Raw genomic sequence first — 25,218 nt, 5'->3', positions numbered from 1 at the left:
CCTCTTGCGGCAACTAGAGAAAGCCTTTGCGCAGCAATGAAGACCCTGCACAGCCCAAAATAAATAAATTAAATAAATTAGTTAAAAAAAAAATCTTTAAAAAAAAAAAAAAAAGAAAATCACCACTTGACACCCTTTAATGAAATCATGGCTCTAGGCAACAATCATCAATGGATGCTTCGACCAGCAGGCAGGAGTCTGGTGGGGAACTAACATGGAGGCCACACCCCTGACCCCAAGGATCAATCACAGCCTCACTTAAAGTGGAACCCCGGACACCTGTGCCTATGGATGCGCTGCAGTGGGATGTACACAGCACCATCTCCAGAGTACTCCTGCCAAGACCGCGAGTCTGCGTCTAACCCCCAGCTGATCTAGATCGAACCCCCAGCTTCACAGGGAACATGAGCGCCAAAGGAACAAGTTAGAAACCTTAACTAGGAAGCAATAGGCCAAATCCAGAATGTGGGACACTCTACAGGACAAGTTTCTCAAAAAAACCCACAAAAAACCAATGACATGGGAGAAAAAAGAGGTGGGTGTGGGGTAGGGAAGGCTGCAGAATGAAAGAGACTAAAGATGACTAAATACAGATGGGGACCTTGATTTGCTCTTTTTATAATCAACTATAAAAAGACATCTTTGAGACAATGGAAGTACTTGAATATGATCTGGCTATCAGATGACATTAAGGAATCATTATTAATTTTGATAGGCATGATAATGGAATGATGGTTAATAAACAAAAACAGTCCCTATCAGTTAACAGAAATTATCTTCGGCAGGAAAGGAAGGAGGGAGGAGGGCAATGACATTTTAATATGTTGTCAAGCTCCTCTACTCATCCTTGGCCTCATAAAGGATAAAGGATTTTTCACACCCATAGGTACACCTTCTTAAGATGTATATATACCCTTATATATATCTAACCCAGCACTTCTCCATCTTTTTCAAGACTTGGGGCACTTAAAAATAACAGCTGTATGGAAAACTGGGGTGCACGGATGAGACTGCTGGTGGCTACCGGTGACAGCCTGGAGGCCTTGGCAGCTCTAAGCCTGGCCCCAAAGGTCCAAGGACAGAGCACCCACATCTTGGTACACCTGCACTCACAGTGCAGCACACAGCACATCAGTGGGCAAGCTCTGGTTAACCTACCCTCTGTGACATCTTTCTAAGAAACTGACTTCTATGGAGATGGACAGCCTATAACAGAGCTGCCGTAAAGAGGACAAAACATGTGTCTGCAACTGTGCTTACAGATCTAGGAGCCTAGCAGCTCTGAATTTTTGCCTTTTACACTTTTGTAGCCTAATAAGAATTAACTACTCGTGGCTAACAAGAAGGTAAAGAGACTCTGGTATGACAATGACACAGAGGGAGAGGGCAGAAGCCCTTTAGTATTCTTGGAACATCTATGCCATTAAAAAAAAAAAAAAAAAGCAAGAGGGAAAGAGAGAAGGAGGAGGGAAGGGGGCAACCTCAGGACCAGCACACGGCTGTTCCACCGCCATCTTGATGTCCTTGACACGTGCAGATGGTGTGGAAGTGGCTGGCACCAGAACAGCCCATGAGGAGGAATGAGCGGCCTATGGAGATTTATGTGAGGAGAGTGAGATGGACAAGGTAAAATTGTCAGGAGGAGTTGTTAGAAAGTAAAATATATTGTGACAATTCCACTCCTGCCGTTCATCAATAAACTGACAGATCATTTAGTGTCAATTAGGAGTGATAGATGGACAAGTCCCCATGATCCTGGGCCAAAATTAATGGCTGGGAGGGAGAGGGTGATTGAAAATGACGGCTGACATTGAGAGCAAAGTCCTGAAAGTCCCCGAGGGGCCATTACTTGCCTCATTCCCTTGCAGATCAATGCAGGGACAAACCCCAAAACAGACACTTTGAGACAAAACTTAATCAGACTACCTTTCCTTCCTCTCTTTCCCAAGTCTGGTTGACTCTCGTTCAGCTCTATTCCCCACCGACTACAAGTGCCCCACCTCAGACAACTTCGGAGCCAAGGCCAGCCTGGCTCCAAGATGGAATCTTTGGCATAGCTATGACTGTGGTGCCAAGAGAGGGGACAGGATCCCAGGCCCCAGGCCATTCCTGAATACAGCCCTTTCCTGTGGCTCAGGGTGAGTATTTGGGTTCCGGCAGCCAACGGCTCTAGCCAGTGAGGTGGGTGACACATGCCCTGCTCTCTATCTTGGGCAGTGTTATGCAAACAAAACAAAGGCATCCCAGAAACTCACATCCCTGGCTGAGGGCTCCTCAGGCAGATCTGTAAACAGCCCGCCTACTTCCCACTGGCAACAATGTAGACCTCTGTGAGCCTCACTTTCCTCCTCCCTCCCTTGTAGAGGGGTACCTACCTTAGAAACTAAAAGCTACCCAATAGGGTTGGTGTACTGCACATATAAGGTGCAGCTATGGACTGAATGTGTGTGGCTCCCCAAATTCATATGCTGAAACCCTAACCCCCAATGCGATGGTGTTTGAAGGTGGGGGCTTTGGGAACAAATTATGGTTAGATGAGGTCATGAGGGTGGAACCCCCATGATGGGATTAGTGCCCTCATAAAATGAGGAAGAGACAGAAGATCTCTCTGTGTGTACACACACCAAGGAAGGCCATGTGAACCCAGCCTCTAGATTTCTAGCCTCCAGAACTGAGAGAAATAAATGCTTGTTGTTTAAACCATCATTTCTAGAATATTGTTATAGCAGCCTGAACTGGCTGAGACAGGTATCTAGCACAGTACCACTATTATCATCCCAAAAGAATTTAAGGTGAGACAATATTTTTAGTGTGAATTCTCTGCTCTAACCAGACTGACAGTGCGGTTACTGCTCCCCACCCCCCAACACTTATGCCTACACCAATCCTTGAACCAAAATGCTCTCCTCACAATGCTCTTTGCCCATCAGAATTCCTCCAGCTTGACCCCCATCTCCTCCGCAAGGGGCTCCCTGACTACTGCGATTACTCTCCTCTGACGTCACAATACCAGGGTTGGCCACTCCGTTAGTTTCTCACTTATGATGTGCTCCTTTTGCCGATCCTGACTTTTGTGAATGAAAATGCCTCATCTCCCTAATTGGAATCAAAGCTCTTGCAGGGCAGGAAGCACATAGCTTCCCTGGGGCACCTGCAAATAGCAGGAGCTCACGTTTTCCAGCCTTCACGGGGCAGACCCTCAATCCAGCCCAACAATCGCCTCTCTTACCGCTAGTTGGCCCCCTTTCCTCTTTGTTTTGAATCTGTTCTACTTGCCTCCAGATGCCAGTTCTCCTTTGCTCCAATAAGCTCAACACTGTTTGCCTTCCCACTTTGAAAAAAGAAGAAGAAAAAAAAAAATGCAGGCCAATTCAAAATGGCCTCTTCCCCCAATTCCCTACTCCCCTCAGCCTTTTTTTATAACTCGCCAGCCTTTCCAAGCTCCCTCCTGTCCTGGAGGAAAAATGTCCCTGCCTCTTCCCGTCCAAGGTTAATTAGTCTCTCTCGGAAGGTCTTACCCTATGTCTCCAGGATCCTACTCCTTCACACCCCCCTATTTCATGTGTAATCACTCTTTCCCCAGGTATCACACACACGAGTCTCAACACAGACTCCCCCTTCCAAATACTGCCCCACCTCTTTCCTTTCCCTCTCAGAGTAGGAGCCTGTACCACTATCCCCATTTTCTCACTTCCACCTTCCTCTTCAACCCACTGTAATCGGCTTTTGCCCCAACACAAATCACTGTAGTCACTTCCTCAAAGGCCCCTAGTAACCTCCAAACAACCAAATCCAAGGTTCTGTCCTTGTCTTCTATTTGTACATATGGCTCAAATTGTAACTGCTTTTTGACCTCTCTTCTAGACTCCCACACCGTGGAGACGATCTGTATGGACCGCCACCGCCCCCAAGTCAGGTCTCTCCTCCTGCCTTCTCCACCTGACGGCACCACTACCCAACCAGTCACCGAAGCCAGGCACCTTGCAGTGGACCTTCAACTCCACCCTCTGCCCTGCATCCAACTAATGGCACTTCTATTAACTCTACCCCCAAAATGTCTCCAAATCTCTCCTGCCCATGCTCACACACACTGCCCCAGTTCAGGCTCTTATCACCCTTCACACAGAGCATCACCTCCCCAACAGGTCTCCCAGCCTTCCAGAGCTCCACGTGCCACACCGACACAGTAAGTGACCAACCAAACTACTGATCTCATCATTCATGTGTTCAGTAAATAGTCACTGAGTGCTCATCATGGCCTGGCACTGTCTGAGGTACTGGGGGTATGTGAACAAGGCTGCGTCTCCTCTCACGGAGCTTACAGGAGAGTAGAGAGAAAACGACAATACGTGTATGTGCACACGTGTGTGTATGGATATATGTAAGGTGGTGAATCCTACAGCAGGAGATGGGGAACACGGACTGATGAGGGGTGCTACTCTATATAAAGTGAGGTCAGGTGGAGGCTGGGAAGCCATGGTAAAGACTGGGGGTTTACTTTGGGGTGGGGGGGTAATGCCCCTGGAGGGTTCTGAGCAGACAAACGTGAAATGACCTGACCTATGTTATAAAGAGGTCACTCTGGCTCTTGCAGATAAGACCAAGGGAGGCACGGGTGAAGGGGGAGGCCAGTCAGGAGAGCCTGGCCTGCGTCAGCACCACGAACGACGCTGGCTGTAGCACTGGCCGTGCGGACGACAGGTGTGTTTCAACCGTAGACTGAACAGGTTTGCTGACAGACTGAACCTGAGTGGACATGGAGGAGTCCAGGACGACCCCAAAGTTCAGCGTCTGAGTGACAGGGAAGGTGGAGCCCATTTATGGAGACCTGAGGGGCCTTGGGGAGGTGCAGATGAGGGGACGGGGTGGAAGGGGTGGAAATGAAGAGGACCGATTTGGACGTGTTAGGATTGAGTTGCACATTCAGGTGGAAAGGTCATGTGGACAGCTAGATGCTCAGGGGAGGGACTGGGCTGGAGATACAAACTCTGGGGTTATCAGTGTACAGGTGATAGGAGAACACCCGAGAAGGGATGGAGAGCATGCCGAGAGTGAGCATCGACAGAGGAGAGGCGGCTGGAGGGTGAGCCCTGGGCATGCCGACAGACACTGGGGGGTCAGGGCCAGGCGGCAGCCCGAGGAGCCAAGCAAGCGGATCCCTTGAAAAGTAACACCGGAAATGGAAGAGCACTTCCCTCCCAGGGAAAATGGATCTGATCTGGAAAAACCTTTAATATATTCGTCGAGGAATTAACACTTGAGATTCTCTTTTTTTTTCTCTAAGAAGCAGATATAGGATTTGACTCATTTCCATATTTCAAAATAAATTCCAGATAATACAAACACTAGAATCCCCTAATAACTTAGAAAAATGGGGCTCCTCTATTAGCCTCTCACTAGCATATTTCAAAGTCACCTTCTTCTTAGTTAACACGAAAAAGCAGTGTTATGTTCACCAAAGAACAGTGTGGCACTTAAATAGCATATGGCATATATGGCATATAAATAGACAGAAAGACCACCAGAACAGAATAACGAGTCCAAAAGCAGACCCAAGGACATACAAACATACAGACTATGGCAAAGGTGGCTTCTAAATTCACTGGAGAAAGATGGATTTTCAAATAAATGGTGCTGGGACAACAGTCATTTAGAAAAAAGATAAAACTAGATCTGCACCTCATACCATACACTGGAATTAATTCCACATGGATCAGAGATCTAAATTTTAAAATGTACATTTACGTACCAATGTTTTCTTAGGTCTGTCTTCCAAGGCAATAGAAATAAAAATGAAAATAAACAAATGGGACCTAATCAAACTTACAAGCTTTTGCACAGCAGAGGAAACCATAAACAAAATGAAAAGACAACCTACAGAATGGGAGAAAATATTTGCAAATGATGCAACCAACAGGGCTTAATTTCCAAAATATACAAACAGCTCATACAACTTGACAACAAAAAAAACAAACAACCCAATGGAAAAATGGGCAGAAGACCTAAAGAGACATTTCTCCAAAGAAGAAATACAGATGGCCAATAGGTACATGAAAAGATGCTCAACATTGCTAATTATTAGAGAAATGCAAATCAGAACTACAATGAGGTATCACCTCACACTGGTCAGAATGGCCATCGTTAAAAAGTCTACAAATCACAAATGCTGGAGAGGGTGTGGAGAAAAGGGAACCCTCCTACACTGCTGGTGGGAATGTAAGTTGGTGCAGCCACTGTGGAAAACAGTGTGGAGGTTCCTCAGAAAACTAAAAATAGAACTACCATGTGATCCAGCAATCCCACTCCTGGGTATACATCCAGACAAAACTCTAATTCAAAAAGATACAGGCACCCCTGTGTTCCTAGCAGCACTATGCACAATAGCCATGACATGGAAACAACCTAAATGTCCATCAACAGATGAATGGATAAAGAAGATGTGGCACATATACACAATGGAATACTACTAGCCATAAAAAAAGAATGAAATAATGTCATTTGCAGCAACATGGATGTAACTAGAGATTATCATACTAAGCGAAGTCAGAAAGAGAAAGACAAATACCATATGATATCACTTATATGTGGAATCTAAAATACGACACAAATGAAGCTATCTAGGAAACAGAAACAGAATCAGGGCCATAGACAACAGACTGGTGGTTGCCAACTGGGAGGGGGTGGGGGAGGGGAGGACTGGGAGTGTGGGATTAGCAGATGCCAGCTGGTATATATAGGATGGATAAACAACAAGGTCCTACTTCATAGCACAGGGAACTATATTCAATATCCTGTGATAAACCATAATGGATAAGAATTTGAAAAAGAATGCATGTATGTATAACCGAGTCACTTTGCTGTACAGAAGTAATTAACACAACATTGTAAATCAACTCTACTTCAACAAAAAATAAATAAATAAATAAATAAATAAAATGGGGCTTCCCTGGTGGCGCAGTGGTTGAGAATCTGCCTGCCAATGCAGGGAACACGGGTTCGAGCCCTGGTCTGGGAAGATCCCACATGCCGCGGAGCAACAAAGCCCGTGAGCCACAACTACTGAGCCTGCGCGTCTGGAGCTTGTGCTCCGCAACGGGAAAGGCCGCGACAGTGAGAGGCCCGCGCACCGCGATGAAGAGTGGCCCCCGCTCGCCACAGTTGGAGAAAGCCCTCGCACAGAAACGAAGACCCAACACAGCCCTAAATAAATAAATAAATAAATTTAAATAAATAAAATGTAGACTTAGAGTGTGGTTGTGTTCCAATAAAACATGATATATAAAAACAGGTGGCTGTGCACTTATAGTCACCTGATCTATGACAAAGGAGGCGAGAGTATACAATGGAGAAAAGACAATCTCTTCAACAAGTGGTGCTGGGAGAGCTGGACAGCTACATGTAAAAGAATGAAATTACAACATTCTCTAATACCATACACAAAAATAAACTCAAAATGGATTAAAGACCTAAATGTGAGACCAGATAATATAAAACAACTTGAGGAAAACATAGGCAGAACACTCTTTGACATAAATTGCAGCAACATTTTTTTTGGATCCTCTCCTAAAGTAAAGGAAATAAAAGTAAAAATAAACAAATGGGACCTAATTAAACTTAAAAGCTTTTGCACAGCAAAGGAAACCATCGACAAAATGAAAAGACAACCTTCTGAATGGGAGAAAATATTTGCAAACGATATGACCAATAAGGGGTTAATATCCAACATATATAAACAGCTCACACAACTCAATATCAAAAAAAACCAAACAACTTGATTAAAAAATGGGCGGAAGAACTGAATAGACATTTTTCCAAAGAGGAAATGCAGATAGCCACCAGGCACATGAAAAGATGTTCAGCATCACTAACCATCAGGGAAATGCAAATCAAAACCACAATGAGATATCACCTTACACCTGTCAGAATGGCTATCATCAAAAAGAACACAAATAACAAATGTTAGCAAGGATGTGGAGAAAGGGACCCCTTATACACTGTTGGTGGGAATATCAATTGATGCAGCCACTGTGGAAAACAGTATGGAGGTTGCTCAGAAAACTAAAAATAGAACTACCATATGACCCAGCAATGACACTCCTGGGTATACGTCCAAAACAAACAAAACAAAACAAAACAAAAACACTAATTTGAAAAGATACAAGTACCCCAATTTTTATAGCAGCATTATTTACAATTGCTAAGATATGGAAGCAACCTAAATGTTCATCAACAGGTGAATGGATTAAGAAGTGGTGTATAGACACACAAAGGAATAGTACTCAGCCATTAAAAAAAAGAACAAAATATTGCCATTTGTAGCAACATAGATGGACTTGGAGGGCATTATGCTAAGTGAAATAAGTCAGACAGAGAAAGACAAATACTGTATGATATCACTTCTATGTGGAATCTAAAAAATACAAGAAACTAGTGAATATAACAAAAAAGAAGCAGACTCACAGAGAACAAACTAGTGGTTACCAGTGGGGAATGAGGGTGGGGAGGGGCAATATAGGGTGGGGGAGTGGGAGGTAAAACTATTGGGTGTAAGACAGCCTCAAGGACGTACTGTACAACAAGGGGAATAGAGCCAATATTCTGTAGTAACTACAAATGGAAAGTAACCTTTAAAAATTGTATAAAAGCAGGTGGCTGGCCTGTGGGCCACAGTTTGCTGAATCTTAACATATAGAAACAAATAAGGATACATTTTAAATTTATATATACATGTTTATTTTTTGCAAAAAGAAGTACAGGAAGGATAAAACAGAAACTAATAAAGAAGTTATCCATGGGAGATGGAGGGAATGAGGTGGAAAGAATACGGATGGGAGTGAGATTTCTCTGAGTATACCTTTCTATACCATTCTGATACAATAAAAAGTACACAACATCACCAGTTCTTGCCAAAAACATTTAACTTGAATCTAATCATGAGGAATCAATCAGAGGAATCTAGAATGTGAGACACTCTACAAGACAACTGACCTGGATTCCTCAAAAAAGTCAATGTACTGGGTGGAGGTGTAGTAGGGCAAAGGGGAGCTGGAATTATTATAGAGACTAAAAGAGCATAAAAAGAGACAGAACTACCAACACAATGTGTGAACTCTGATTGGATCCTGGAACTCCAAAAGAGATTTTGGGGACAACTGGGGAAATTTAAATATAGACTATATTTTAAATATTATTAAATCATTATGAAATTTTTTAGATGTGATCATTATACGTGATTATTTAAAGAATGTCCTTAATCTTCAGAGATGCATGTTGGAATATTAAGAGGTGAAATATCATGATGACTGCAGTTTATTTTCAGATGATTCAGGGGAGGAAAAAAGTGTGTGTACACGTGTGTGTGTGTGTGTGTGTGTGTGTGTTTAGAGGTGGGGAGTGGAAGGGGGGAGGAAGGGGGGAAAACTGGAAAAAAAATATTTCTGATAGTGCCATTTTGAAGGCAACAACTGCTGAAGGAAATTCTGAACAAGGGTAATGTCTCTTCTTTGAGAAAAAGAAATTCTTTTCCTGAGTTTATCGTTGGCCATCCCACTGGTGTAGTAAACATATATACATACATACATGTATATTGGTTTACCTTTCGTCTGAGACTTACTACAAGGGATTAAAGACCAAAATGATTTGTAATCCAGCAGTAACTAAACAGGCAAGTCCATTCTGTTTAGAAAGTAACTTTAAGAAAAACACAGAATGTTAGAATATGGAGGAACTTTGAAAACATTATGCCAAGTGAAAGAAGGCAGTCATAAAGGACCACGTAACATATGATTCCATTTACATGAAATGTCCAGAATAGGCAAATCAGAGAGACAGAAAACAGGCTGGTGGTTGCCTAGGGCTGGAGAGGTTGCAGGGGGACACAGGCAGTGACTGCTAATGGGTATGACGTTTCTTTAGGGGGTAATAAAAATGTTCTAAAAGTGATTGTGGTGATGATAGTACAACTCTGAAAATATACTAAGAACAGCTGAATTGTACGTTTCAAAGGGGTGAATTGTAAGGTACATGAATTACATCTCAGTAAAGCGGTTATAAAAAATAAAAGAACAACACAGGAGCATAGTGTCCCCTGCCACCCCCCCCCACCCCGCCCTGTGACCTGCCGGCACTCACCTGGAAGCCTTCACGGAGTCATCTGCCCAGCCTCCTTGCCGGCGGGGTGGCTTGGGAGGGGGAGCCTGCAAGGGAAAAGAAGTCAACAAAACAGTTACTCAAGACCAGTGTTCAAACAAACAGACGCTGAGGTTAAGGTAACCTAAACCAACCTTCTGAAACCTTCGAATGCAAATACAATACTATGAAACCTGGGTGCTTTCGTACCCTTCTGGAGGACAATCTGGCAACGTCTACTGAAAGCCTTAGAAATGCTCACACTTTTTGAGCCAGCAATTCTAACCCCAGGAATTTATCCCAAGGAAATAATCAGAGAGAAACATAATGTCATTTTTGAATATAATGAATAACTGTATGTCAATAAGGAATTTAAGTAAATCATGGAATACACATGTGAAAATACTATGCAATAATAAAACACTGTATTAAAAAGGAATTAATGATATGAGAAAGTTCAATATGTGTTAACTTTTTAAAACATGTTCAAAATAGTAGGTATATGCTTCTAATTTTGTGAAAAGATCACTAATACAGAACATCTAGTGCTAATTAGCTATCAGTACATGAATGAGAGGGGATCCAGTGTAAGAATCATGGCAATTTCTTTTTCCTTCTTTATGCTGTTGTGCATTTTCCAATTCTTTTTTACCATCAATTTATATCACTTTTATAAAAAGAAAAGTAATAAAATAAAAATATATAAGAGAGGCTTGCTTCAAAGACACAAACTCAAGTGGTGGGTTAAAAAGCTACTCAAGTTATTTGGGCAGGAAGCATTCACCTGCGATAGATACACCCACAAACCCAAGTGCAGGAATTCTTATAACTATTTTTGATTTTGTGGGCCGCACAGTCTCTGTTGCAGCTACTCAACTCTGATGCTGCAGGGCAATCAAACCACAGACAAGAAGTAAACACCTGGGTGTAATGTGTTCCAATAAAGCTTTACAAAAACAAGCAGTGGGCCAAATTTGGTGGGAAGTATTCTGCAGACTCCTGGGCTAAAATCACTGCAATGCCCTTTCAATCTGTTGCTAAAAACCTAAATTGCAGGGACTTCACTGTGGCGCAGTGGCTAAGAATCCGCCTGCCAATGCAGGGGACACAGGTTCGAGCCCTGGTCCGGGAAGATCTCACACGCCGCGGAGCAACTAAGCCCGTGCACCAAAACTACTGAGCCTACGCTCTAGAGCCCACGAGCCACAACTACTGAGCCCACGTGCCACAACTACTGAAGCCCGTGCGCCTAGAGCCTGTGCTCTGCAACAAGAGAAGCCACCGCAGTGAAAAGCCCGCCTGTCGCAACGAAGAGTAGCCCCCGCTCACCACAACTAGAGAAAGCCCACGCACAGCAATGAAGACCCAACACAGCCAAAAATAAAGAAATAAAATAAATTTAAAAATAAATAAATTTTAAAAAACCTAACTTGCAGCTTTTTAAGAAAACATTCCCTCAATATGGCAAAATACCTTTTAACTTTTGATATTTTTATTTTACACCAAGATGTGTTTCCTTTCCTGCTTCTCTGGTAGCACCCCAGCCTGCCAAGGACATGTTCCATCTAGAGACGGAGCCTTTCTGCGGGATGAGGCAGAACCTGTTGGAAAGGCATGATGGAGGAGAAGGCAAGTCCTGGAAAGCCTGCATCCAACTTAGCTCCTGGGAAACCTAAGTAGTACTTTAGAGAAAACAAAGTTGAGTAATGAGGCTCTGTACTCTCAGAAACAACACAAATGTAGAAGTAGAAAACGCACTATTGCTTGTCTCTCTCGGGGCGGAACCCAAAGAAGATGAACGAAGAGATCCCCACCATCAATTCCCAGTCCACGCATCCTTTTTTGGTGTCCCTGCCACACACAATCACTGGTCCCCAGGCTGGATGGAGAAGCCTTCCATCCCAGGACCCCCTCTTCCCTTAGACACAGGTGACTGAACCAGGGCTGCACCAGTCAGAGCCAGTCAGAACCAATCAAGTTCTCTGTCCCAGGAATCTGGAACTGAAGCTCAGAGGTTAGGCTGCTCAGACAGCACTGGTTGTTGGAACTATAAGGACCAGCTGGAATCAGAATAAGCCCAAACTCCCACAAGCCAAAGTGGTGTATAAGCAGAGACCAAGAACGTTGTCTTGTTCAGCTCTTACCATGTAGAAGGCATTGCAAAGGTTAAAGAGATTGGAACTGAACCATATCAGGCCCCTCCAGGAGGTTTTAAACCAATCTGGCCCACAGCTTTCTTCGCTATGCTTTTGCAGATAACACCCCACTTTCCTTTACCCAAGGGTAGGACCATCTTGTGACAATGTGCATTCCTGAATTCGGAGGTCACAAACTAGGAACTGCATGTTTGGTTTGGCCATACAGTGGTTTTTGTCTGTTTTTAAATTTAAACTACCATTTTAAAAATTGTAAGATTTCCACACAAAACAGGAGTCTCCGGCTTCCCTCGGAAAACTGGAAACTCTAGCAATGCTGGGGCTGAGGAGCAGCCGCCCTCTGGTGACTGGACACGTGAATTCCAGTTCGCCACGGTCCCCACCCGCTCTGTCTCCTTCCTGCTGAGGTCAAGTGCCAGCTGACATCTATTACCATGGCGGCCATGCTGTTGTTTCTCTTCCAGTACAGAATTCTCTCTCGGTTCCCAGGCCTACTGGAAGTGGGAAAATGAAAGCTATGTCAGGTGTTTCAACAAATATGGGAACAAGCGTATTTCTTGGGTGGAAGTGGGATCTTTTCTTACCACATCAGTGTACACACTGCAGGTACGCCTGCGTTTAACCCCTAGTCCCACTTCACTCACCCAGGTGCCCTGCCTAGCCCCTGTGGCATCTAGGTGTGTGGCCCTGGAACTAGCTTCTCAGAGCTGGGATCCCCTGCTGTCTTCTCTTTGCTCTGGGTGTTGGACAGAATAAACCCACGTGAAATCCGTGGTGCCATGGTGTCAGGAGGCCCAGGCCTATTTGGCACTTTTCCACTGATAGTCCACAAGAAGAAGGGAAGAGGCCTGGTGGCCTTGGCAAGGTTCCTCAACCTGTGTGTCCTGACCCCACCTCTGCTTTCTGCCATGGGGTGTAGGTGACAAAGGGGACAGGAGGGGACCTTCCCTGGTGGCACGGTGGTTAAGAATCCGCCTGCCAATGCAGGGGACATGGGTTCAATCCTTGGTCCAGGAAGATCCCACATGCTGCGGAGCAACTAAGCCCGTGCGCCACAACCACTGAGCCTGCGCTCTAGAGCCCGCGAGCCACAACTACTGAGCCCACGTGCCACAACTACTGAAGCTTGCGCGCCTAGAGCCCATGCTCCGCAACAAGAGAAACCACCGCAATGAGAAGCCCGCGAACCACATCGAAAAGTAGCCCCCGCTTGCCACAACTAGAGAAAGCCCGTGCGCGGCAACGAAGACCCAACGCAGCAAAAAAAAAAAAAAAAAAAAAAAAAAAGGTGGTGGGAGACAGGAGGAGCAGGGACTGAACTGGGGAGGGGTTGTGAAAGATTAGGCATCATGGAAAAGGAGCATAAGTGACATAAATTTAGGTCAAAACGCACTCCTTTGAGTAACCACTGAGCTGTTGAGGGATTAAATTAGTGACTATATGGTAAATGCTCAGAGCAGTGCCTGGCACATAATAAGTACTATATCTTTACTGTTAGCAGCAGCAGCATCACTAATGTCAATATTTGAAAGGTTAGGCCACGTGTAACAACATATACTGTACCATTTGGAAAAGAAGGGGAATAAAAAGACTCCTCTGAGCCTGGCCTGAGCTGTCATTTTGACTACTGATGCATCATATGGTTAATAAAGTTCCCTAAGATTCCAAAACCCCAAATGATCTGCTTTCTCTTCTTTAACCACAAACCCCAGAAAGTCACAGCTATTGGGAGGATGAGTGAGAATCCTTTCTGCCCAGACGTAACACAAAGACACTTCTTTTCTCATCTCCTTTCCACTCCGAAACAGTGCCAGCTGCTAAATTAGGACAGCAGCTTCAAAACAGAAAGACCACCACACGAGAGTCACTCCTCCGCAGCCAGAAGAATTTAACAACTAGCCCCCAAATCAAAGGGGCTTTTGCACTAATAACTGAAAACTTCAGCAGTTGACATAATGTTGTAAAAACCATATAGGCTGCTTTTCCTTGAGATCACCTGGGAGAGGAAGAGTTACAAAGTACTTCTCTGCACCAAATGGGGTAGGGTTATAGTGGCCTTCCCTGCTCCCCCTGGGAGTCCTGGCCAACCTCAGAGAGAGCACTGAGGCGGCTGGGAGATGGGGGGCAGGCAGAACTCAGCTCTCTGCAAGGTAGGGCTTGTGTGTTTAGCGGGAGATGTCTCTCCTGATGGGGAATCCGTATGGTCATGACTTAGTACTCGGAGTCCAAGGAAAAGAAATTCTTTTTTTTATATATAAATACTCCCTACTATGAGTCTTGTTACGGCCACACACAAATACCCTGTCTCCATGAGACAGACGTAATTAACCACTATTACCAAGTGACAAAGGCTCCTCCCCAGAATTCAACTTTGTTACTGTGTGGGGAGCCTGAGCGCTGTCCTATACGCATCAGGTGAGTTAGAAAAAGCAGAAGACGTCATCCCTGTCCTCAAATGATACCCCGGGTCCAATGAGGCTGGAAAGAGGCAGAATTCAGGGTGTATCAGGTCTGTATGAAATCTATGTGATGGACATTGGGCTTAATCTGAAACTGCCAAGGCCACACTGGAGCGGGGAGGTAGGTATGAGGGATGGAGGAACTGACAGGCCTTCCAGCGAGAGGCTGCATCAGGGTCCAAAGGTGAAGCTGAGGAGGAAGCCCTCAGCCCTGGGGCAGTTCCACTAAATTTTGCAGTTTTCTTGTCACCTTTGGTGGTTTTTATTGGGCCACACTCTCTTGGGGCATCATTCAGACAGCGCTCTGACAAGCGTGCATACGTTTGCAAGGCCTGACTGAAGGCTACACAGAATCGTACCAGCGTGGGAAGTGCTGAGGACAAGGAGGCTGACGGAAGCTTTATGGAATAAGTGGGGCTTGCCCTGGATTGGAAAGATAAGCAGAAATGTAAAGGAAGAGCATTCCAGAAGCAACCAGATACGAGGTGCAGTGACACCAGGATAGCACATAACACTCAGGCTGTAGCAAATGCTGTTCACTGATCACTGACTGTATTGGTCAGGGTTCGAGGTCCTCAGCACCTATCACTGTACAACGCAGGCTGGAAGCGAAAGCTGATGCAACTTGATCACGACGGAGTAGTTTAAAATTAGGTGCAAATGATCTGTTTGAAATGTAAGCGGGTGACTGGTTTTTCACAATACAATTTAAAGGGTCTGGTGGGTTCTTTTTGCATGGACAGTCCAGCCCCTGAATGTCCGGCAGCTCTCCCTAAGAGCTATGACGACGTCATCGACACACCTGTTAGCACAGTTTCAGAAAGAGCCCCGCGGCCCTCTCCCCACGACGACCTGAAACACAGGACACACTCTAGACCAAGACCCTGCTGTTGCTCCTTTTAGAATCAGCTGCCAGAACTGCTGTGTTCTCTCTGCCTGTGGTGACAGATGAGATGCTGGGCGGCTCTGGGAGCCTGAATGCCCTCCCCAGCTCACTGTCAGAGCCCAGCCCTCACAGGAAGTGCTGGGAAGTTGTCACCCTTCATTACGGACCCCACCATTTGGGCCAGGGGTCCTTCCCTCTCCTGCCCACCAGGTCTGGGTAGGACAAGGGGAGACATGAATGTGTGATTTATCATTTCTCAAATCTTGTGTGTCTGGGTGCTCTGTGTAATGGCCTGGGCGTTTAAAGAAAAAGGAATTTACTCCATCTTTGAAACTAGAAACTTAGTCTAAGACAGCTGTGGCTTTTTTTTTTCACCGAGCCCACCAACTCCACAATCCTCCTTGACCAAGCACTTGGGAAGACATTACCCATCTGTATGAGGTATGACTCTGGAAGAAATCTGTTTCCTATCCCTGTGTTAGGAAGGAGGAAAAACAAACAAACAAACAAACAAACAAAAAAACCCAGATGGGTGAGAGAGAGTAGAGCTCAAATCATCTTAAAAGCCAGAAAGAAGAGAGGACCTAGACCTAGAATTCAAAAGTCCTGGTTTATCCTTTAAATAAGGCATGGCCCCAAGACATCTGCTGGGAAAACGATTTCCAATTTTGGCAGATTTACCGCCAGGTAACATTACCCAAACTTGTTTTTAAAAAAGAAAGAGTCTTAAAATGTGCAACCCCAGGAGGGACAGAAATAGGAGCGGGTGACGGTAGCCCTTAAGCAGTGCATCCCTCGTGTTCTCTCTTAAAAGCTGGAGTCACGTCTCCGAGTGTGGGAAAGCAGCACAGCCTGCCGGGGCTGCCGCCTGATGGACGGAGGGGGCAGGACCCCGCATAGCTCCTGGAGAGAAGCAAAAATGTGCTCTCTCCAAAAATAAACAGGGGCAGAAATGACTGCGAGTAAAGGGGTGGAAGCACGTGACTGGTGGTTGCGGTCCTGAAATACCAGCTTTCTACAAAAAGGAGCCGATGAGAGGCAGAGAGCAGGAAATTCAGGAAACGGCCACTTTATATGGTCTCATCCGAATGGGCCAGGATTCAACTAACTGGAATTACCAAGTCACAGGGAGCCTTTAGGGCTAGACTTGTTTCTGATCTTTATATGGTTCCCCCAGATTCTTAAGATGCCGAAATAGAAAAGATACTGCAGTGCCAAAAAAGGAGCCTTTCGAGTTCAGAAACTTCTCACACACTCTTAGAAGTCCTGGAGAAACCCCACAATGTGAATCAGTCCAAAATCCAAACGGCAGCCTGTTTCAAAAAGCCAGTCCAAACACACGCATGAATTCCCAAAAGAAAAGGCAAGATCCACTGCACACCTCACACCTCCCACCTCCCATGTCAAACCCTTGATTTCTGGCTAAAAACAAACTTCCTTTCCTTTCTCCAGCAACCTGACGGAAGATCCAGGAAAGCTGCTCTTATGTGCTTGAGGAGAGAGAAGACTAACACTTAATAATATGTGCGCACACTGCAGGGGCTGCATTTATTCCTCAAATCTGTCCACCAGGCACAGTTCCATCTCTGCCAATTTCTTCCTCCAGCCTCAACCTGGGTCTGACAACTAATTCATCACAGACCTGAGTTTTCCCCTCACGGGTTTAAGGTCATGGCAGGTAATGGACCATCCAAGCTTATAACTGAACCCTTATGAGTAAATGTAGCTCTTTCAAGCGGAAATGGACATAGCAAAATGTAAACTCTATTTTAAGTATAAGACAGAAACCTGATCATCAATAGATGCTAAAGCCATTAGGTGAAAGACTGATTGACAGGGAACTGGACATTCTCTTGATGCCAAAGAATCGCCCCACACATTACGTGCCAGGTGCGAGGGAGAAAATGTTCCTTGACAACAGAGATATCTGTCAGCATGCTAACTCAGGATCACACTTAGCACGTGAACAATGGGGACGTGATGTGCTACTACCTGAGGCATACAGTGCCACCCAGGAAAAGCTACTGCCCCAAGCATTCCGCTGGAATGTAAGCAAGCCTTCCAATCTGACTTCCGGCTTACTGCAGATCAGGTGAAAGAGGAGGAAGTTCAGTGACACTAGGAAGAAAGAATCAGAAAAATCCAGCACAAGGGAAACTCTGAGAATAACTGGCCCAAACTCTTCAAAAAGTTAATACCATTGAAAAGAGGGCTGGGGTGGAGACTATTCCCAATTTTTAAAAAGAGACTTAAGAGAGAGAAACTTAGTAGAGTGGTTCTTGATTGGATCCTGGTTTGAAAACAGTTAGCTATAAAAGATATTCTGGAGACAGCTGGGGGAAATGAATATGGCCTGGGTAATAGATGGTATTAGGGAATTGCTAATACTGTTAGGTGTGGAGTTGTGGATTTCTACGAAAATGTCCCTATTTCTCAGAGATATATGCTGAAGTATTTAAGTGACATTTCATGATGTTTGCTTTGAAATAACTCAGCAAAAAGTTATATATAAAACAAGCAAATACATATTTTAAAATATTTTAAAAATTATCATTCAAGCAAATACAGCAAAATGTTGAAAACAGTTGAACCTAGGTGGTGGGTGTATGTTGTTCATTGTACTATTGTTTCTACTTTTCTGGATGTTTCAAATTTTAATGAAAAGCTAAAGCTAAAAAAGAAAAACTAGATGCATGAAGTTTAGATTAACACAAGAGAAAAAAGACAGGGGAGGGGTGGGGAAGAGGAGAGCACCAGTACGAGGGTTGTTCGTAGGTATATCTGCTCAATGAAGACCTGTGCTGAACAGGAACAGAGACCTTCTCCACTCTGTGGCTGGGAACTCCTAACACCAGTACCCTGAGGGCCAGAAAACAACTCTACACCCAAAAGGTCAGGTCAGATCCCTGCCAGGACTAGACATGACGGGAGAATGAGTTTCTAAATAAAAGTGCCTCCCCGCGCCTCTCACCCCACCCCCAATTTGCTGTGGATTGTATTTTAATTGTGCATATATGCATATGTGAAATTTGGGTAAGGAAAAAAATGTGGTAGAAAGAACACTAGACCAGACTGCTTCTAATCTGGGCTCTAGTCCTGACTCTGCCACTAACCAGATTCATGATCCTGGATTTTAACTCATAGTAGAAGTGATTCCTCCCAATTCTACAATTCTGTGATTCTTGGAGTCTATGAATTGTATTTTTCAATTCAGGGAGAGGGTATCTAGGCAAAAAGATGTAAACGATGACATGAAATGTTTACATTCAATCTGAACTTGTATGAAGCGGGTGGGGACAAAAAACAGAGAAGAAAAGTTTGCAGAGAGAAATGGGAATATGTAGGCACACAGACTTGATCAGTGGTGAATAAGCCAACCTAGGCAATGAGAAAGAATACATTAACTAATTGATAGCTCATAATTATAATAACAGCCAACATCTACTGAGGGTTTACTCTATGCCAAAGCTTTAGAAGGATTACTTTGCAGAATCCCCAAGACCCTGTGAACTGTCCACTACTGTGCAACAAGTTTACCCACGAGGAAACTGAAGCTGAGAGATTAACTTAAAATCATCCTAGCAGTAAGAAACGAAGCAAGGATTCAAATCCAGTTTGGTTTCTGACACCAAAGCTTGGCACTGAACCAGATGATACATGATTTCCCAGACGCTAGGTTCATGCCAGCTAGAACAGGCTTGAAAGGACACAGCGGCTACAGAAGAGAATCTGTCTGGACTGGAACAAAGTGCCCAAGAACAAGAGAGACTAGATCAATGACAAGGTTAAGACCTGGGAAGAGCAAACCAAAAGGACCACCGCCTTCATTTATCTTCTGGGCACAAAGTACAGTTGACCCTTGAACTACACAGCTTTGAACTATGCGGGTCCACTGATATGCAGATTTTTTTCAGTAAATACAGTACAACACGATCCGTGGTTGGTGGAATCCATGAGGAACCACGGATACGGAGGGTGGAATATGGGACTTGACATCCGCAGATTTTGATATCCATGGGGGGCAGTCAGAGGAGGTGTCCTGGAACCAAATCTGTAAGTACTGATAATATAAATATGTTCAGTAAGACAGGAGGAGCAGCAAGAGGCTTGGTCTAACCCTTACCTCTTTAGTGAGGCAAGATGAGGGAAGGGTTAAGGGTAAAGTCAGGATTAAAAAGTGATGCCAAAAATAAACCTTAACAGCTTGAGCACCATGCCAAACTGTGTTAGGCTGAATTTAATATAAATCTCTGTACAGAGAAAGTAGCTGTCTCTTTACTGCATGTCACAGATACTCTCCACATACCAACAGCGCAGTAGCTTTGAAGAATGAGTGACGGGGGGGGGGGGGGGAGGGAGTTTGCCAGAAAGAAGTAAAGAGGGAAAGCTATAGTTTTCAAGTTATAGTTTAAGGGGGAGGGGAGGGAGGAGAGGGACTGGAGGGAAAGGAGGGACGGTCCTGGGCTCAGATTCTAGAATCCTCACTTTCTAAGCTAGGTAGCCTTGGGCTAGTCACACCTTCACTAAGCCTCTTTTCCTCGTGCACAAAATGAGAGTGGTCACGAGTCTCTTACAGACCTACTGTAAACACAGGAGACAATCTTGGGCACAGAGCAGACACTTAGTAAGTGCTGGTGACAGTGGCTACTATATTATTTATAAGAAATGATAAAAGTAATGAAATGCAGCCTTTGGAGGAAAAAAATCCTTAATGCCCAGGGTTGAGACAACAGGAAGATTGGGGGAGGTAAACAAAGCAGGGCCTTTTATTTGGGACTGCCTTGCACAAGTTTCATTCCAGGGGTCCAGCTCTTACCTAGTCCAGCTTCCCTGAACAGAGAGAAATCCTTTAAAGTTGCCTGAACCAAGAGGAGGAAGTCACAGTTCCTCTGCTGAGAAATAAATGTGATGTTCAGGCAACCACAGTATCCGGCGATTACTCTCGTGGTGTCACACTTCCCCCAGTATTCCCACATACCCTATCATAAAAAGCCCCAAATCCCATATCTCAATACAGTAATCAAACTGCCCACTTCAAATGACTCATGGGACAGGGCTGCCAGCCATTTGTGAAAGAGGCTGATCCAAAGAGAACAGATTTCAGCCCCCAAAATCATTCTTAAAATTCATCCTGGATGTTCTTACCTTGGGTGGCATCCTCTTAATCTCAGTTACATCCCTTTGGGTCATCCGAAATCAGCTTTCTCGGGTCTATACCTTCCATACACTTATAAAGAAATGCCCTGTTCCCCCAGACTTTCTTCGGTTCAGCCAAAATAAACATTCCTTTCAACTTTCATCGTAAATCAAAACCTATAGTTTTTGTCATTCTCGTAACTCCTTTCAGTTTGTTAAAACCCACGTGCATGTGTGTAACCGGAAGGCCGCACAGCGTGGAGGGCGTGAGCTCCCAGCACTCCAGGAAGCGAGCCCTCCGGGCACCTGCGACTTCGGATAAGCAGAGCCTAGACTTGCTACCTCAACCAAATCCAGACTGGGATAACCTGGAACAAACGGAGAGCAGAGGAGCAAGCTGTAACCTCGCTGCTTTAGGAAACCTGATCTCCCACAACCCCTCAAGGGCACTGATGGAAAAGAAGTGGAGGGAGCGTGGAAGAATATTAACCCGTGCGTCATTTGAAGTGGGCAGTTTGAGGACTGTGTATTGAAATATGGGATTTGGGTCTCTGTATGATAGGGTACGTGGGAACATTTGGGAATATTCCCCATCCTGTGGGAGGCAGAGAGGAATGCCCGTCCAAATCCCTACTCTGTTTACCGCTGTGAGACCGTGGACATCACAGGCCTCGCGCTGCAGTTCTTTACCCTGCGGCGGCCCAGGAGGCGAGGGAAGATGCTCTGGGCGAGACCAACTCATGGCTGGCAAATTAGCACACACCTCACTACCTCCCCTCACAGGATTTCAAGGGAGCCCAGCAACCCTAAAAAATTGTTTTAACCTTCTAGAACTGTGTTTCCTAGACTTCTAGATTTCATGGACAGCCAATATTTCGAAAAACAAACTTTGTTTGTGGGGGGTAGGGTGGGATGTGGTTGGCCGTAGTGAGTTCACAGCCTTTAATTTTGTTAAGAATCTTTAAAAAAAAAAAAACCACTATTTCCTCTCACCACTATTTCATTAAAGAAGGGATCTGTTCAAGCTCCCCAAATTAGGAAGGACACAAACCAGAATAAAGAATGGTCCTTGACGGTGAATAAATTTAGTTTATGAAAAACGTGCTACATTGTTCTTGGTTCTCTCATTTTGGAAAACAACATCCTCCTAGACCAGTGTTAAGACGTGCTATGCTCTCTCTCTTCTTCAGCTTTTCAGTCCAAGCCTAAGGTTGATTTCTCAGGCTCTCTTCCCACCCTTTCTCAAACAAGAAAGGCGTAAGGCCATCCGCTCGACTGCTCCCAGGTGACAATGGCCTCGTGCAAAAGGCATGGCCTGGGTACACGTAACCCGTAAATCTTCCTACTCAGCTCGAGGCTGTATAGGAAGACCTCCTGCCCTTGACATGGCGCCCTGCCAACCTCTCCAAATCTAGAGGCCTTCCTTTTATTTTCTTCCAGTTTTACTGAGATCTAATTGACGTACAGCACTGTATAAGTTGAAGGGGTACAGCATAATGATCTGATGTACACACATCATGAAGTTATTATTACAATAAGTTTAATGAATATCTATCATCTCATATAGATGCAGAATTAAAGAGATAGAAAAAAATTTTTTTCTTGTGATGAGAGCTCTTAGGATTTACTTTCTTAACAACTTTCATATATATCATACAGCAGGGTTCATTGTATTTATCATGTTGTACATTAAACCCCTAGAACTTATTTATCATATAACTGGAAGTTTATATCTTCTGGCTGCCTTTGTCCAACTCCCCCTCCCCCCACTCCCACCACCACTCCCACCTCTGGTAATCACAAACCTGATCTCTTTTTCCATGAGTTTGCTTGTTTTTGAAGTATAATTGACCTATGTTAGTTCCCGTTACACAACACAGTGATTCGATATTTCTATACTTTTCCAAATGATCACCACGATGAGTCTTGTCACCATACAAAGATACTACATAGTTACTGACTATATCCCCCCACACTGTACATTTCATCCCCGTGACTCATTTATTTTGCAGCTGGAAGTTGGTACATTTTAATCTCCCTCACCTATTTATTTCCTCCCCCGCCCCCTCCCCTCAGGCAAACACCTGTTTGTTCTCTGTATCTATAACTTCAGAGTCCTTTCTCGACTACCTCTTCAGAGTGCTCAGCACAGCACCTGCAAGGATAAGCTCTTACATCATGGGGACTGAATCCCAGGTCTCTGGGCCTCTTTCGTACCCATGTTTCTGATCATTAACTCCCAAATCACCAGGATGTTAGAACACTTCCTGTCTCAATAGCTAAGGCACCTGAATGCCCGTCAGTTATTCCAAGAGAAAGTGTTTGTTGTTTCTGCACCAACCACTCTCATTCGTTTCTTGCCAACAGTACCACTTGAAAAAAAACCACAGTGTAGTCTGAAACAATCCAAAAGCAACTGACAGCTTCTGGATCCAGTAATGGGGGAGCAGTCTGTATTCAACTCACCTTCACACAGATACCAAGTATAAACTCTGGACAAAATATAGAAAACAACTATCTGAAGGCACTACTGGGCAAACAAAGGCAGTGTAGGGGAAACTGGAGGGGATCTGACCCTTGAAAGACAAGAACTGCACTGGGTAAAAATCCATGTTTAAATGGATTTTCCCTTTGAGTGCACTCTCCAGTCTGGGCAGCAACTGAGCAGCTAGAATTCAAGCAGGAAGCTGCAGTTTTATTGGTTTGAGGACAAATTTGGGGCTGCCAGAGTCACTAAAGATAGACAGGGAGAAATCCTGGGAAGGAGGGAGCCCCAAATCTGCGTATAAACTCCCCTAAAATCCTTTGGTCAATACCTGAACTATGCATGCATGGAGGAGACTCCAAGAAACTCCGTGAAAAGCAATTGCTGAAGGGCTAAAAATAAAAAAGAGTGGAGGCAAAATTTCAGCTGCTGCCCACTGCAGGCAAGACACAGATTGGAATATGAGTTCCAAGTTAAAGGTACTTGGTACACACCTTGGGTTTTCCACTGAAATCCCAGAAAAACCACACCTTAGGAGTAAAGACCATGTCCTGGGTCTATGGGATTTGCTCCGGGACTAAAGGCAAAACCAAAATAGACCTGACCTAGCAAAGCCTAAAACCAAGTCTTCATAAATTCAAGGTGATCTGAAAATAATTCAACTGCCTGCTAAAACAAAAATCAACACTTTTCAAAAAAAGGTAACATAATCCAGAGTTTCTACAATGTATTATCCAAAATGTCCTGCATACCAACAAAAATTACTAGACATGTGAAGAAACATGAAAACATGACCTATAGTCAAAAGTCAAACAATAAAAACTGACCCCAACATGACCCAGATATTGGAATTAACAGACAAGGGTTTTAAAGCAGCTATTATAAATATATGTTCAAGGATTTCAAAGATGGTCATAATGAATGAACAAATGGGGAATCTAATAGAGAAATAGAAGCTATGTAAAAAAAAAAAATGGAACTTTAGAATTTAAAAGTTCAGTATCTGAAATGAAAATTTCAGTTTGAAGACAGCAGAAGAAATAATCAGTGAACTTGAAGACAGATCAACAGAAAATATGCAATTTGAAGAACAAAAAGATAAAGGAAAGGGGAAAACTAACAATGCTTCAGGGACAAAAAACACAGGACAAACTGATGGGACAATATCAAACAGTTTAACATATAGGCAATCGGAGTCCCAGGAACAAGGAGAGAGAAAACGGAGCAGAAAAGATATTAGAAGTAATAATGGCCAAAATTCTCCAATTTGGTGAGACATATTGAGTTACTGACCTAAGAACCTCAGCAAATCCCAAGCAGAACAAATACAAAGCAAATCACCTAGGCACATCATAGTCAAACTGCTGAAATCCGAAGATAAAAAGGAAGTCTTTAAAGCAATCAGAGGAAGGAGAAAAGACTTACATAATGGAGAACAATCATCAGAAACAATGCAGGCCAGAAAACAAAGGAATGACAATCTTTAAAGTGCTGAAAGAAAAAAATTTTCAGTTCAGAATTCTATATCGATAGAAAAGATCCTTCAAAAATGAGGGTGAGATAAAAATATTTTTAGATAGAGCAAATAGAGAAGTTGTTCTTGGCAAATCTGTACTGCAAGAAATGCTAAGAGAAGTTCTTCAAGCTAAGGAGAAATGACACTAGATGGAAATTTGGATCTACAGGAGGAGATGAAGAACAATTATAATGGTAAGCATATGGGTGAATATAAAAGACTATCTTTGCCAAAGCAATCGTGAGGGAAAAAAACAGAGCTGGAGGAATCAGACTCCCTGACTTCAGACTATACTACAAAGCTACAGTAATCAAGACAATATTCTACTGGCACAAAAACAGAAATATAGATCAGTGGAACAGGATAGAAAGCCCAGAGATAAACCCACGCACCTATGGTCGACTAATCTATGACAAAGGAGGCAACGATATACAATGGAGAAAAGACAGTCT

At 44.1% G+C, this 25,218-nt stretch overlaps 1 protein-coding gene across 3 annotated transcripts in view; it reads right to left on the bottom strand.

Moving 5' to 3' along the window:
- Positions 1-25,218, bottom strand: part of IFT43 (intraflagellar transport 43) — a 103,374-nt gene that overhangs the window by 59,708 nt on the left and 18,448 nt on the right. For all 3 annotated transcript variants that reach the window (XM_036844521.1, XM_036844523.1, XM_036844522.1), the window contains exon 3: positions 10,132-10,196. In XM_036844521.1, coding sequence (XP_036700416.1) covers positions 10,132-10,196 — 65 coding nt within the window. The remainder of the gene's footprint in view (positions 1-10,131; positions 10,197-25,218) is intronic.

Source organism: Balaenoptera musculus, chromosome 2, assembly GCF_009873245.2.
Source record: "Balaenoptera musculus isolate JJ_BM4_2016_0621 chromosome 2, mBalMus1.pri.v3, whole genome shotgun sequence".
NCBI classification, from domain to species: Eukaryota; Metazoa; Chordata; class Mammalia; order Artiodactyla; family Balaenopteridae; genus Balaenoptera; species Balaenoptera musculus.
The sequence above is the reverse complement of the archived record's forward strand: the minus strand, read 5'-3'. Positions and strand labels throughout refer to the sequence as shown.